This window comes from Passer domesticus, chromosome 9 (assembly GCF_036417665.1).
Source record: "Passer domesticus isolate bPasDom1 chromosome 9, bPasDom1.hap1, whole genome shotgun sequence".
Taxonomy (NCBI): Eukaryota; Metazoa; Chordata; class Aves; order Passeriformes; family Passeridae; genus Passer; species Passer domesticus.
Window position 1 is genome coordinate 33,170,065 of NC_087482.1, and position 16,641 is coordinate 33,186,705.

Below are 16,641 nucleotides of genomic sequence, written 5' to 3' on the forward strand. Positions count from 1 at the left end.
AAGAAGTAGCCCTCAGTCTGGGGTTGCAAAGAATAGTTTTGGTTTGGTTTGGTTTTTTTTTTTTTAGTTTGCTTGAACTTTGTATATTACCATAACTTTTAACTTCAGGGTGTGTCTGCCTTCCCCCCTGCTTTTCCCCCTCAGCTTCTGCAATACAGTGCAAAATGGGTAAAATGTAAGAATTAATAGATGCAGATTTTAGCTTTTGCTAAGTCTTGCATGGCACAATAGAATGCCAGCACAACTCCTCAATGTTCATGTTCTGGTCTGAAATGTGTGTAAATTGTGTAGAGGGTTGCTGGTGTTTAACAGCAGTGAGAAATCAGATCCTCAGCAGCTCCTCGTGTGTGTGAGTGAGTTCTCCATGCTACAGGTACAAGTTTTAAAGCTGTGACAAGAAGCTGGTTTTACTGTACTTAAGAGTAATGGGATTAATCTCGTGGGTAAGGATGACTTCAACAAATCCAAAACTGACATCAGAATTATGATTTTCAGGGGAGGGAAGGGAGGAGGACCTGGTTGTTGCATAAATTTTCTTTTGCTGATATTCTCTTGCCAATACTTTGTAAAAAAACTGTTTTCTCCAAGGTGTAAACATCAACTTCTTGAATATAAAGAAGATTTTGACCTTTTTGTTTTCTTGCTACAAGGGAAGTGTCTTTTGTGTACTAAATTAAATGACCCCGGAGACACAAATGTAAATAATTGACATTGTATAGAAAATGAAGTATATGTGCATCAAGTATGTGTACATATACTGTATTTTTAACACATAGCAAGCAGTTCAGACTGTCATATCAATCTCTTTGCATGATAATTGCATAATTAGCAGAAACTCATGTTGTATGAAGATATAATTACACACTTTATCAAAAAAATATCTACTGTCCTTAAAAAAAATGTGATTAACTGTAATCTAAATAACTTCTGTAAGTTGAAAGACTGTTTCAACTAGAGTAATTACAAAGATGCCTGACCAGCCATTTTTTGGTGTATGATCTGTGTTTATCTGTAGTTGTAACAGTTACTGTGAAATATGTAAGAAGAAAAAAGAAAAGTTGTTTTTTTTAAGTGAAAATTTTACTTTGGGAAAATCAAAAGGCTCATCTATAACAAACAAAAAAAACCCCAAAAAACCAAAAAGTAAAAACATATGTAACTTGAGTCCAAATTAATGATTTTGCTTAAGTAGTACAGTGGAAATATTGTGCAAATACTTTTTTAAAAAGCAAGTATTATAAAGCTAATCGTCACTTTTTCCAATTTACAGTTTATTTGAAAATGAACTGAGCTGTGTGTAAAACACCGTGGAGTCACAGAATTTTTTACATAACTTATTGTCAAATTACCCAAGCTTCTCAACACTGCATTTGTGTTGAGAAAAGGAAAGAATCACCCACCTGAGCCTTTCCTCCCAGCTGCCAAGGCTGCAATTGTGCCCAATCCCTGTGTGGGGCCAGTCCCAGCACCTTGGCTGCCCTTCAGCCTCTCCCCATCAGGGTGAGGTGCAAGGCAGCTGAGCCAAGGGCTGGTTTCCAGCAGCAGCTCTGGCTCTGCAGCTCCTCACTGTCCCTCCTTGCTATCCCTTCAGCTGTGACACTCCTGGCCACCGTTCCTTGGGGTGTCCCCACCTCAGCCTGGCTCCCTCAGTGGTGTCCTCACCCCGCCGTGGGTCACCCACAGCCTGTGGTGTCCAGCAGCACACCCCTTTCACCATGCCACTTTCCCAGCTGTGTTTCCAGATGTTTCCAGCTGCTGATGGCTCTTTCCAGGTGCTACAGCCCCCCAGCCTGCTGTGCCTCCATTTGGGCTCCTTGCAGTGGCTCCAGCCACAGCTGCTGCTGGTGGTGAGGGCACAGGGCACTTTGTGGCCTTCTGCCACACTGCAGCCCTCCTGCCGTGCTTGGCTAGTATCAGAAATTCTGAATTTTTAGAAGGAAACCTAATTATTGTGTTTCTTACAGCATTTGTCTGAGGTAATTTTTTCCCCTGTCGATTCTCTCCTCTCTAGAACCTCTTTTAGGATGGATATGTGTGTGTTTGTTTAAATAAGTAGAAACAGCAATAGAGAATGTGTTTTTATGCTTATGAGCTCAGCTGTTTAATTTCATTAGGAGGTTGATGTGCAAATATGAGCCTGAAGTTGTTCATTGCATTGACAGAGGTGCCACAGAAATGTAGGGGACCAAGTAAGCATGACAGGAGTGGAGTAAAGAGCTGTCCTGTTGCCTTGGGGTTCTGTAGGAAGAGTTTGTAGGGAGTGGTTTTGTACTAAGTCATGGAATAATGGAATATGCTGAGTTAGAAGGGACCCATCAGCCTCATCAAGTCCAACTCCTGGCCCTGCACAGGACACCCCAAGAATCCCACCCTGTGCCTGAGAGCATTGTCCAAACATTCCTCGGACTCTGATAGGCTTGGTGCTGTGACCACTCCCCTGGGGAGTGTGTTCCACTCCCTCTGGGTGAAAAAATCTTTTCCCAGTATGTAATCTAAATTCCCTTGACTCAACTTCCTCTTGCTCTCTCATAAGGCAAAAAAAAAAATAACAGTGTAAATAAACAAAAAATTGCTTGAAAATAGAGAAAACTAGCGAGAGAGATCTGTGCTGTGGAGAAGGGAGTGAGCATTTCAATGAGGAATGGCACAGGTAGGCTGGGGCTGAACCATGAACTGCTTTCAAAATGTGCTGTGTGAAAGACACAGTGAGGGGACACAGCAAAGCCAGCCACTGTGATTTCTGTTATCTGCAGAAATTGCTTCCCAGGCATCGCTTTGACCAAATGCCAGCAGGGCAAATGAAATTTGTCAAGAACAGAGATGTTCCAGTGATCAAAACATGAGACAACAAAGCCCACACAAGAGGCTGCTTGGTGTGAAAGCCCTGAAAATCCCATCCAGCTTTTATCTATAGACAAATGTTTGAGTGAGATTGTATCTTATTCTTTGTAATTCACGCGTAGCCTGCTGATGTGCCAGCAGTTTCATTTGAAGATAGGATATACATATGTCAGTCCAAGAAATCTCCTCTGTAGGAGCAGATCCCCTCTGTCTCCAGAGCTGCCCAGCTGTGCAGTGTGTGCAAAAATGGAGCTGCTGTGCCCTGATGGTGAGACTGACCCTTCACACAGCACCCAGCTGAGCCTTGCTCAGGCTGCTCTAAAAGGCCACTCCAAATTCTTGCTCTCCGAGGGCTCCTGGGCATCTGGAATTCTCAGACAAATGGCCAAGCACCCCCTCCCTCCCCAGCCGAAAATCTGAGATGGAATAAGAGCTTTATTAGTGTGAGAAATCAGGACAAACTGTCTGTACTCACCAGATGAAGCAAAATTTTGAACTTGAATGACCGTGACTATCAGCATGGCTTTATTAAGCACACTGATTAACAGAATGAATAATAATAATGTATTTCTGTATACATATAGATATAAATGTCTATATATCAGAAAGCAAAATTCACTGCAGGTCTTTCCAGAAAATAAACATAAAAGGATAATGTTAAAGATTATTTTAGCTTTCATGGGTAGGTTGTTGCAATATCCTTTTGAAATTGATGGACTAGATGATTGAATTGCAGAAAAAATTATTTAAATACAAGAGCAATTTTGTGCTGCCTATGTTAAAATTTAAGGTCAGTTCACTGGTGCATGAACAGAGATATCTGCAACACCAAGAGAAAAGGCATGTTTTTCCAATTCACTTTGAAGTATAATTCCAAGTCAAGCATTAAATTAACAACATTATCATAAAACGAGTACTAATTTTGTCAAATGCTGAAATTTTTAAAATGCTTTTATATAAACTCTGCACTGAATTAGCAAAGTATTAACCAAGCCAAGAATGTTAAATTAACTTTACTGCTTTAGACACACCCTTTTAGCAAAATTGATTAGAATAAAAGTATTTTTTAATTCAAAGCACAGTAGTATAGCTCCCAGTGATAATATGTAGAATTTTCTAATATAAATAGTCTCTTTTTTAATTTATTTTTTTTATTCCTACAGAGTAGACCATGGATAAATTTACTTTTCAGCCTGCCTGAATAATCAGATTCTGTAGAGCTGATGTGTGAGCAGGCTGACAAAGAGAGGCAGCCAAAATGCACCTCCATATGAAGTCTCCAAGCAGTGGCCTGTGCTTGTGTGTCACTTATTTGGCACAATAAACTATAGAAACACCAATTCCTTTGGTTCCTTTTCTGGATTGGCTACTGAGGCTGGGCTGAACTGGATATCTGAATACCTTTTAATATAATGTGAATCTTTTATCTGTGTATTGTTGCACAACAAAATGGAAATTTAATTTATTTCTGTGGATCTTGTGTTAGGCAGCTTAAATGTGACAAAGAAGAAACATGGAAAATGCTAAGGAGGATGTATACTACTTGTGTAGGTGTGCTAAAACCATATATATATATATATATCTCACTTTCAGAATATGAATGGTATCTTATTATGGAATGTAGGCCAGCAACTCTCTAAATAATTATATGGTTTTTCTTAGTCCACATTTTAGCTCACTTACATTTTTATGCCTATTGTGCAAAGAAATAAGAAGAGGGATAAAATAATGTGAATTAATAAGACAGATAACTATAACTATGTAAATAAAATAATAAATATCAGTGTAATTACATGTTTAAATTACAAGAGTAACCCAGGGTTTTCGAAGAGGAAGGAAGGTAATTAATTTTAACCTCCCTCCCCTCAGCAAAACCCAGGCTATTCCCAGCTATTGTGCAGGTATCAGCTCTCCCAGCTACTGCTGTCACTACTGTCACATGCCAGGGTGTGGAGGAATGGGATGTGTAACACTGGGAAGTGTGAGAAAACACCATAATGCATGGACTCTTGAAAAGCCAAATCCAAATGCAGCCTTTCACTGAGGTAAATTAACAAGACATCTTTACTGGGCATTGCTGGGGAAGTCAGCAGTTGTGAATCAGATCAGGAAGTTATTTTGCTAAATATGAAATTTCAAATGTCAGAAGAAATGCAGGACTAAGGCCAAATTACTGATGAGGTAGTGAGGAAGTGGAGGAGGGATGAATATTTTCCCTTTTTGCACTTTAAAGATTTGGCACAGTTAAAAGAAAGGCATCACCAATATCACTATAAAACGCCCTATGACAAAAGCAAAAGAATCAAATATATGCTAGGAAGCAGAAGTTAGGTGTTTTACTAGAAAGTTATAGCTGTAGTAAGGGTCTTATCAAATGGGTATGCAAATTTAAGTAGCAAACACTGCTTGAATGCTTTCACATGTTACATCACAAGTCCAGTTTTTGTGGACTTAGGCAGATGCTCTTTTTGCTCTGAAATAATTCTATCTAGTGAATTTTTCAATCTGTTCATATCTGAAACTTTAAAAAAATTATTAGTGTATCCAATTAGTAAAGAGATAAAAATTAAAATAGGTCATTAAAATCCACCCTTGCAAGAATTCAAGCCATGAGAAGCTTCTACACCTTTTTATATAAAGATTTTTCTTACAGTGCTTTCATTTATATCTGTACAGATATAGATGTAGATGCACAACACAGAGAACATCTCCAATGCTTGCTATCTTAGAACACGATTACATAATAGATTCCTTTTCAGACGTTGGCACCATCCAGCTACTTCTGCCATGTATACTACCTTGCTTAACATAATTTTGGTACTAATAATCTCAAGGTGAATCAGATGCCACACGTGGAAATAGTGACACAATTTGCTGGGGTTTCAGAAGGATCAACGTCTATGTTTTCTATGCAATTGTGTTCTCTATGTGAGAATGAAAGCTTCACAGCTCCCTTTCACAGAACCAACCTTTTCTGTAGCTGGTTGGTTCTGTGAAAGGGAGCTGTGAAGGGACTTGAAGCACGTCCTCTGTGGAAGTGTCAGTGTCCTTTATCCTGCACAACTGTGGGACACTGGAGGCTCAGTGGGAAACTGCTGGAATCTCTCTGGGTTGTGGGGCAGCTACAGGCTCTGTGACTAGCCTGATGGCATGAGTTACTCAAAATAGTAGTTAAATCTTACAGAGATCTAGTGAACAGAAATTACAACTATTTAGATACAAGGTTTGATAGAGTAGGAAGTTGTTTCATTTATTTGCTGGTGGTTATAGACCTTAAAAAAATAAAGTGGTGTTGCTACAAAATTAGGAAAACTTGACCTTGCTTACGTGCAAGTGTTTGAGCCTTTAGCATTTTATTGCACGTTGGCCAGTTGCAGACATTGTGCCTGGTATGATATAAAGATAAATATGTATGGTCTTATAGTTTCCAATGACAGCTACAGAGATAAAACTAAGAACAGGCTGAACTGGAAAGTATCTTGATGAAAGAGCATATTGAGAAAATCCTGTGTATGACCACAAAAAATCTTGGGGGTAGGGGCTGGTGAACCAGAGTGTCACAGATTTTCTGTATTTTATTTTTTAAAATATAATGCAGTATGGTCTTGACTTTGGGCTATAATAAGAGATGCTGTGTAGATTTGGCATTATTGTTTTGCAATGACTCTCAGGAGATAGATTGGAAAGCAGTCTGAAGAGAGAAACTACAGGGGAAAATACATCATTTATCAGATCAATAAACTGTTATGAGGCTGAGATGCACATGGGACACTCTCAGCGACTCTGAACTGTTCTAGAAGCCTTTGCCTTGTACTTTGTATTGCCTATTTCCATAGGCAATTTCCATAGGCAATAGAAAAGTCCATACACTCTCACACATTGAAATAACATTGATGGCAATAAAACAATTAGGAAGCATGCAAATCTGCTGCAGAAATGATGTGTATATGTATCATTAAAGTATTTTTCGCTTGTTTCTATATTACCAGTTCCTATGCTGATGCTGATATCAATCATCTGTATATCCAGCAATAGCAAGTTACTCTGGGTTTATATTCCCTTATAGCTGAGGACTGAGTCTGGCACAGTGCCTCCAAGCAGTTCAAACTAAATACTCTTCCCTGTGCAGGAGTAATTATGTGGTGATGAGTGTGGTGAGTAGTGCACTGCTGGAATGAATGGTGACGACAGGTGTCCAGAGCGGATCAGGTTCCAGGGGTCTGTGCTGCAGAGAGCAGTGGTGTTAGGTTGAAGGGAGCAGAGAAAATTTAGAGCTACAGGCAGAGAGAGACAGTGAGAATTCACAGTGACACAGACCCCTGCCTAAGTAGCTTTTTACAAGTCAGCCATTGGAGGGCTTTCTTTAGTCCCACTGAGGTGGAGGAAGAAGGGAGTAGATCACATTAATCTAATGAAATGTTTCCCTGATTGTTTTTATGTTGTTTAATGTGGATGTTCTGATTCACTTAATCCTTTATGAAAGGATGAAACCACCTAAAGCCTAGATGCAAAGTTCTTACAGTTTGATCTGTGATGACTTATCTACTTCTAAAGGAGATTAAATTAGTGGGAGAAGGAATTCAATTAAGGCTCTATCTAGAAAACTGTTTGATGGGGATACTGCTTTATTAATTTGACGTGTGTTGAAAAGTTTAAAAGCTTGAAACAAGTCCAAATTTCAAATTTCAGTCAATCATTTGTTACAAGTTCTACTGACTGCAGATGAGTTCTCATTTTATTTTAATGTTTAGAATGCTTCTGAATGTACAACTAGGCTATGTGGCTTACCTACACCTTGTGAGAAAAACAGATAATTCCTTCAAGATCTGTCACTTATTCATGACTTTGTCCATAATAAACCTCTTTGCTTGACTGACATTTTGAAAATTGTCAGCCATTTATAGGATTGATTCAATTTACAGATTTTTTTTGGTGTAGTTGTTCCAGTGTTAACCTTTCAAAATGTTAGACAGTGCCATAAATATTTTTCAGGACTTTTCTTATATCTAGAAAATAATTATGAGTTCAGTTTGTGCTATATCAAACATGATCTCTTAATATAATCCAGATTTCAATTTGTGGGATATTTTTGCCAGCTAGTGGTAAATAGTTCCCTTAAGTCCACCTGAGTTTTGGCATCCATTCAATGCTCCTTTGGAAGTATAAACCTCTGAAAAATTAAGAATCATGTAAAAGGAAAGAAATACCACAGCTGGTTTTTAAAAATGAACAAAATCCTTTTGTTCTTACTTTCTGTGCTTATTTCATTCACTGTAGTTCTAAGTCATTAAATTGACTTGTATCTTCCAAGCTTTTAATTAAATTTTTCTTCATACTTTGTATTTCCTCTATAGTATAATGAAGAACTCCACTATGTAGAGCCGTGTCTGAATGGAACGTTAGTTCAAGCAGACAGAGCCAACAAAGAGGTAAGGAATAAAAGTAACAAAACAGTGGAGAATTGGGATGCAGTGGGTGACAGTGTGCTATAATGAACTTTTCCTAGTACAATGCATTCCATTATTAAAATTTATTAATTATTCTACTCATGCCATTTCAAAGAGTTTTATGTGACTCCACAGAAAGAAAGAAATAATCTCCTAGTCAATTTGGTTGAATAAACTTAATGGAAAATTGCAAGAGTCATTGAAAATATACTGTTAATAAAGTTTGGTAATTATTTTAAATAAGGTATTTCAACCACTTTAAATTGAACTATCATTCTGTTAACAAAAATTACTGAGGAAGAGATTGCATTCTTAACTCAAAGTAACACTAAAATTGAAACAAAATCTCCAAACAAATGTAATACTATAAGAATAAAAGAATCTAACATTCCAAATAGGTCTGTCAATGTAATAATGTACTCATTCAAGAATGTTCTGTGAAAATGTTCAGATTAGTTTCATCCTGCTAGAATTTTTTAGGAAACAAACTCCATTATGCTGACTACAGTGCAAATTTTATTCAAAGTGAGATTGCAGTATGAATTTGTAGCTTGAAGTTTGGTTTATTGCCTGACAGTTTTCTTCAGTTGTTCTGTGCAGGCACGCTTTAAGAGCTGAGGTAAAATTGTTTATGCCATGTGAAATGATGAAATATGATGGTTGAAAAGCCCTGTGATTCTTGTAGAGGGAAAGGCCTATTAAAATGAACCCCATCTCTTATTATACCACTTTTTCCTTGCTAAGGCCTCCTGTCTAAGAGTGGTTTGTCCTTCTGTCCTGAGTCTGGCCTATGGCTGGAGCAGTCATTGTCTTCAAGCAGTTTCTATTTTCACTAAAGGGAAGTGAACAGAAAAGTTTCAGCTCAACACCCAGTGTGGTACTTCACTTGTACTGATCAGGAAATAGAGAACACAGCTCTGAAAACACCCTTTGGAGTGTGTCAGTGCTGGGTCTCTTCATGTTTACCAAGACAAAATTATTTTTTATATTGTTATGCTGATCTTTAATCCATTGTGTTACTCCCAAGAGTTCTTTGCACTTTATCTATGTCCTACAGGAATTATTCTTCATGGGCTTCTTTTATTATATATTTAAAATTTACAACTGTAGGTATCTAAATATCATTTGGTTGCTATGTGGGCATAAATTGTTTTTAATAATTGAATGTTTGAAGTCTCTCATTTGTGAATTGTGATGCAGCTTTTTAAATGGGCACTTTATTGTGGGTACATCAAATGAGCCACATGAAATCTGTGCAAGTTCTAGATGCAGACCTAAAGATTCAAATGTATTGCCCAGATGTCCTGTCTGGAATTAATCCTACAGTTAACCTTTCTGTCATTCTGCAACTGATCAAAATGCAGATTACTCCACACCCATATGTTACTTCATGTCAGATTAATTTAATGATAAAAAGTTTTTATGCCACCCAGATGATGCTGAGATTTTAAGAACAGAGCTCAATTTTTCAAAATAACTGAGTAAAAGTTCATATTTTGTTTTCCAGCGTAAATGTTGATATAATTTCTGGTTAGGGAAATTATTTTTATTTTTTTTTACAGAATAACTTTGTCTTTTGTCTTTAAACTGAATAATATATGCAAGGTTTGGGGACATAATTAAATATTAACTTTTTTTCTAGTTGGTTATATTTGTAAAGTAGTTCTTATTCTTTCCTTGAAAGGCCAGAACTAAAAAAAACCCCAACAACCTGAGATAGGTAGCATGTAATAGTTTGGTGCATTTGTACATACCATGACTTTGCCAATCTTCATTTCTTCCTTACGTGTGACCTTATATGTTCTTATATCATTTTTCTGGACACTGTAATTAAGTTAAAAATTTATTTGCCTAAACACTAGAAGGCACAAAAGTTCCATTCTCCCCAGTATAGCTCAGAGTACAAAGTAGAGATTGTCCAAGGAAGTGGACAGCCACTTAATCCTACATGAGTAATTCAGTTATCATGCTCCTGAACCCAGTTAAAAACAACTTTCTGAAATAGCTGATACTGCTGTAAGATGTGATACTGCGTGATTACTGTACTGGCACAGCAAATTTACCTGGGGGCCTCACTAAAACCACTGAATTAACTGGAGAAGTTTCTGTTGAATTCATAGCTCTTTGGTCCATATAAAAAAGATGTCCTCAAATGTCTTTCATGTGCACCTTCCAAAACTGGTCCAGAGCTATCAGAGTACTTAGCTGTGTTTTGGAACTCATCAAAAGTATTCAACTGTTCGGGTTATAACTTTTATTTCTGTGAGTCTCACAGATACACTAGACTACTCCTGTAGTTTTTTTTTGTGGTTTTGGTTTTTGGGTTTTTTTTGTGTAATTGCTGTTGGTCCATTGTAATATCAGAGAAAAAGTAGATAAAATTACACTTTCTCAACCAGTCTTACAAGGTAAATACTCTTTTGCAAGTTCACTGGTAATAATAATAACTCTTTTCTTCTGTTTATGAAATGATGAAAAACCCAAGAAAAATATCAAGACAAACACTGTGTTTTGTAGATTTTCCAATAAGTCATTATCAGCATGTGAAAATGTTGATTTTCAGCAGAGTAGAGCAGGAGATTGACAAGCAATGTTTTGATATAATCTATTGTTTCAGTTTATATAAATCTACATCTGCCTGATTTTTTTAAATTCCAACCTAGATCTGAAAATGTAGCTATATATCTGGTTCAGAACTTTCTATCCTTCATTTTTATGTCAAATATTCTTCTCAATGGAATGGGTGCAATGATGATCACATCTGTTAGTATAAACTTTACTAGCACCAAAAGAAATATACGTATTTTTAAAAAGTTAGAACAATTTTTCTTTAGCTGGAAAATATCTATTCTGAAATGATAACTTTAAACAATTAAAATTTGCTGTAATGATAGTTCATATTGCTGTAGTTTTCTTTTACGTGGAAAGAGGAGATGTATGATGCTGATGATTGCAGGGACTGAATTTTTAACAGTTCACTCTACTTTTATGTTGCTATTCATAGTCCTGACCTTTCTTAAGACAGGTATCACTTAGTGCAGCACTGTGGCTGGAAACATGCATGGAACCAAATAGTTTTGTCCAACTATTAGCTTATGCTGAATAAATTTGAATTCCCACCATTTTGGCAGTACATTTCTCTCTGTCTCTCTCTCTCTCTCTTTTTTTTTTTTTTTAAACCATAATACATGAGTTTTAATATAAAAAAATTCCCATTAAATGGCCCTTAAGGAAAAAATCCCCCTGTGCCATACATAGATGCACACCCCAGTTCTTTCTAACTGCATCTTGCTAGGTTCATCTGACACCACTTGTACCAAACACAGACAGTTCTTAGAAGCAGAGATAAGAAATGACTCTGAGATGTTTGGAGCTTTTAATCTCAGGAGGAAAGCAGCTGTCTCAATAACTCCAAATAAAAATTGCTCTCACAGGATCAGTACCCCAGTCTATATTGGCCTTGAAATTATTTATTGAAGAACTACTTCGCTGTCTTTCTGCCAGGCTCTGATGTTTTCAGATGGAATCTTTCCACTCTGAGGATGTCACTTCAAGATGCGGAATGGCGTTCTTTGAATTGTGTTTAATCTCTCAACTTCAACAAAACAGAGAAACAGACTCTAGAAGAATAGCTGTCCTTATCACTTGCACTTCATTTGTAGAGAGCTAAAGGGTAAACCAGGCTTCTCAGCAGAATAAATTAAATTATACTGACTTGGGGCAGCCGGGCCAGGGCTGGGTGTGGGGAGAGAGCAAGCCCTCCTTTTTAGGGAGAACCAAATCTGATGTTTGCTCCTGCTGGAGGGCTCTGTGGTGCCAGCATAGCCAGCCCTGATCCTGCCAAGCCCTTCCCAGGCACAGCCTTGGCTGTCCGAGGTCCAGGCGTGAGTGGATCCTGGCTTTGGCACCTGCAGCAGCCCCAGGCATCTGGGCTACAGCCAGAGCCTCTTCTGCTCCCATCCCCAGTCTGTCTAGGGAAAAGCAGGCCTGGGAGCATCTTCAGGCAATGGAAGGATTTGTTTGTAGGCTACAGGAAACAGCTTCAGCCTCAGGGCTTGGAGAAGCCTAGGAAATGAGTGCTTCTTAGTGGTGCTGGTGCTGAATGTTCAGTGGGATTACGGGTAACAAATAAACATGCTCGTTCACATTCAGGGATGGGCTGCAGGAACTCTTATCCATAATGTTCAGGAATGTAACAGGCATCCTGCTACAGAGCTAGAATTCAGAAAATTCAATTAGTCTTAGAAAAGAAAGAAAGAAAAAAGGACAAAAAAGCTGTCTGGTTTATACATTTTCTCATTGAAACACTGTCACTCTGGGACAGAAGGAGTACTGTAAACACACAGTGTTCATTCCACACACTGGCTCTAGAACACTTACCATTATTTTCTGGACCACAGTAGTTAGGGAAAACTTATCTAAAAGAAAAAAATCCACTCTCATAAAAGAAAGAAAAAGCATTTAAAGCATTGGAGCTCTCTTATATCCACTCTGTGGTGATACTTTCCCTTCAGTAATGTATTTTCGTTTCCTGTTGCAAGCATCAGGAAAGATATTACAAAGCCAACTTCAGTTCCATCCCCTTCCTTCAATTTTTCTCTTTCAGGTAAGAACATATACCTGACATTAGAGCAAATCTGTACAAAGTGCACATAGAGGAAGGAAGCTGCATTTTTCTTTGAATAACATCCCAGTCATTGTTGATGAAGCATTCTTTTCCTCTACAATATGCAGTCTCTAGTCCATTTGCATCTTTACTTAAGTTAAGAGTTAAGAGTCAACTGGAATATCTGAATTGAACTCTCTTCTCACAGCTATATTAGTAAAAGGTAAAAAAGACTTCTTAATTGATATGATAATGGAGCTCAAGTTAGCCAAAAATTCTTGATCCTGCATTGTTTTGTTAAGTAAAGAGAGTAGTCAGATAGAAAAGAAAATATAGCATCAGTACTTTTACCTTTGTAAACTTCAGCCTGGCTAAATGAATGTTTTGAAGACTGGTACAGATTTCATAGTGATTGGCGTAGCAAAAGCAGGAATATTTTTTGAACAAGCTTAGCCCCTAACAAGTTAGGAGTTACTTGATCAAGACCAATCTTTTGTTAAAGCATTAATTAATGCCTGCTATATTACAGTAGATTTTTGAAGGACGTCAAATACATTTATTATCATTAATCGTTTTAACGTTTAACACATCCATGCATTTTTGTGATGGGAAAGGAACAAGAGTTGGAGGAAAAAAACATTGTCAGTCCTGAATCTCCAGCATGTAATGTGCTTTTCTTTATGAAAATGTAAAGATACTTTGAAAAAGTAAGGGTGTAAGCATCTAGACCTCTTCCCTGCCAGCTTAAAGAACAGCCAAGTAACACAGACTTGAGTAGTAAATCTTCATTTAACTTTAGTTATTCTTACTGCTGGCAACAACCTACAAGGAGGAGATGCTAGTATAATTTGTATAATCTGTTTAGAAGCTTCCCCAGGTTTTGAGCAAGTGGTTCTATTACTTTTCTGCAAAACTGCTGGTTCTGTAAGCTTTGGGAGCCACCTGGAATTTCTGTCAGGTACACTTCAGAAGGCATTTTTCTTTTCAGAAACCTTACTGAATGGAGTTTGCTTCATGTATTTGTAAAATGCAAAGTTACAACTTCAAATGTGTTTGTGTTTTGATATGACAGTGATGTGAGTGGTGTTAATGTATGTGCCACCAGTTTTCCTAAGAGACACATAGGGATCCCAGTACTAGAATTCTTCCAAGATAGAGTGTTTCAACTTTCATTTTACAATGAGAGAATACAGTAATTTGGTTTTGGAATAATTATAATGTCAGGTGATATGCAGGTGTCACTCTGTCTCCACTTATTTCTAAGTTTTCACAGCCTAGCAATTGTCATAAATTTTTGTGTTGGCACATACCTACAGTGCAGTCAAGTTTAGATATGTGGAAATTGTAAGCTATCCCTAATTTGCAGAACTTGCTTTAAGTTTTGTTTATCACAAAAATTAAATCTGTAATTACATTGGGTAGCATAACTGAGGTTGAAATTAATCTGTGATCCTAAATGTGGTTTGGTAATATAAAATATGCAAGGTATATTTGCATTTTACCAGACTATTTTATAATTTGGCATCAGTGTTTAACAGCTGCTACCTTGACGTGTATCAATTTGCTATACACAAATTTAAAAAAGAGTGGGAAATAGTTCAGACACCATTCTGTCACCGTCTGCACTTTCTCCACAAATTGCAAACATGTGGAACTGCCTATTTTAATACTAGTTTTCTTGGGCCAAGAGGTTTTCATCTTTGAGAAACTCCATGTTACAATTTACCTACCCCAAAGGAATCGGATGACAATCTGATTTAATGTAACTTCAGATTTAAAGTAACAATATTACAATATACATTCCTCTTTTATATGTTTTTTTAATGTACTATATATGGGTTAAGGACATTTCTCTGTAAATGTTTCCAGATGAAATATATCATCTTCTAGATGCACAGATAGGCACAGTAACTCCAAACTAAATCAAGCACTTACCCCAGCGTAAATTCGAATGACAGAAATAGACAGATGTAATGTATAACTTCCAAAAAGCTTTTATTTTTCTATGCAATTACCAGAAATTAAATAACCAGAAGACTGATTCAGCAAAGAAGCTGAGTGAAATTGCCAATAAGAGGTTGGTAAATACAAATTTTGCATATTGAATTTTGTTTAAGCAAATTACTTTTGCGTATTTATCTATCCATCTCTGTCAGATCTCAAAAAAAAAAAAAAAAAAAAAAATCAACTGCATTGCTTAACTGTTAAAAACTCCAAAACAGTAAAGTCTCACTGAAGTTTACTCTTATTTTAAAACTGTCAAGCTGCTATAGTCCCTCAAAACTTTCAGTAAGCCCCTGACCACTGAAATTTGGTCTGACGTTTTCTATTGCAGTAACTAATTTACTTAAGAAGAATTTGGTTTTAATCTGACTGTATTGAATCTTGAGCTCTTAGTTCAGCATTGTTTTTATGACTATTTTTTCCCACAAAAGCCCCCTTGTTTTCCAACACGAAGTGTTAGGAAACAGAAGGGGTTGGATAATCATTACAATCAGGTAACCTGAAATTGCCCTGACCAAGGGCTTGGAATGGGTGATGCCTAAATGCATTTTACACACCTGATGCACATTTATCTGTCAGTGCATGTGGGTAAAGCTCCCTGTGGCACACAGGTGAACATCACTCTCCCACCTCACACAGGCTTTCTGACTGGTTTTTTTTTCTGTCCTATTTATGTGCTGATGTAGTCCATCTTCACAAATCTGATAAATCTTTGCCAAGTATGTCCCAGGGCCCTTTGGAGTTATAGCATGTGTGGATAGGCATGGGAAGTAATTCTAGAAGTAGCAAGGACTTGCAGTAAAGCTGACAAGGAAACCTGGAGGAATGCTGAAGCCATTAGTAATGCTTTTCTGTAGGAAGCTCAGCCTTGTCAGACAGTTAATAGCAAATATCATGCTTTTGCAGTGTAACTGTATAACCTCTGTGCATATATTAGTTGTGAACTGCTCCTTTTTGGAATCAGTGGAAAATGCTTTATTCATTGGCTTGAATCCATGGTCGTGTAGCCAATCTAATCTGGGTATTCCTATTCATCATAAGTGATACCTTATTTTTGGTAAACACAAGTAGGCTCCAATAAAAGATTTGTGCAAAGTACTGGGACTCCTGTGCAGCATATTGGCCTAACAAGAATGAAATCAAAACTCTGGTGGTTGTAATAAAAATTAAACTCAACTAATTCTGAAGCCCTAAAGTAAATAAAAATAATTTTAAAAATGCATTATTTTTTTCTATATAAGTGGGAAGAGTAGATGGGGACTAGATAGGGTCAGTTCATGACAGTAAGCTTGCTATTGGTTTCCTTCCATTTTGTCAGTGCCAGAGAGAGATAATATAAAGGTTTCCAGGACTTCCAGTAGAGGGATCTGCTGTAGACCATAGCAAGCTCAACTTACAGTGATGTCTCTCTGTGTGTGAGGCTTTAGGCAGTGTTCCCATGTTAAAATGCATTAAAGCAACCTGTGAGGTCTCATCCATGTGCCAATTCAAAGGTGAGCCAAGCTCACTGTTGTGACAAGCTTTGTCATGATGCTGAGGAAAAAAACCATTGGTATAATTCTGAAAATGTTTGCTACAGTGAGCAGGAATGCTGGGCATTTGGGGTTGCCTCAGCTGGCATCTTCTGTGCTTTTTTGTGTGTGTCTGAGATGGGCTGATTGTCACAGCTCTGAACTGGAACTGGAGCTCAGCTCTCTGTGATCATGTATCATTACCTGCTTTCAGATGTGTTTGTTTCCTGCC

General features: G+C 37.4%; 1 protein-coding gene across 10 annotated transcripts in view; it reads left to right on the top strand.

Moving 5' to 3' along the window:
* The window catches only part of CACNA2D3 (calcium voltage-gated channel auxiliary subunit alpha2delta 3), a 474,873-nt gene that overhangs the window by 252,040 nt on the left and 206,192 nt on the right, over window positions 1-16,641 (top strand). For all 10 annotated transcript variants that reach the window (XR_010368516.1, XM_064432564.1, XM_064432563.1 and 7 more), the window contains one exon: window positions 8,196-8,270. Coding sequence is in view for 9 of the 10 variants with exons in the window: in XM_064432564.1 (XP_064288634.1) it covers window positions 8,196-8,270 (75 nt within the window). In the remaining variant the exon portion in view is untranslated. The remainder of the gene's footprint in view (window positions 1-8,195; window positions 8,271-16,641) is intronic.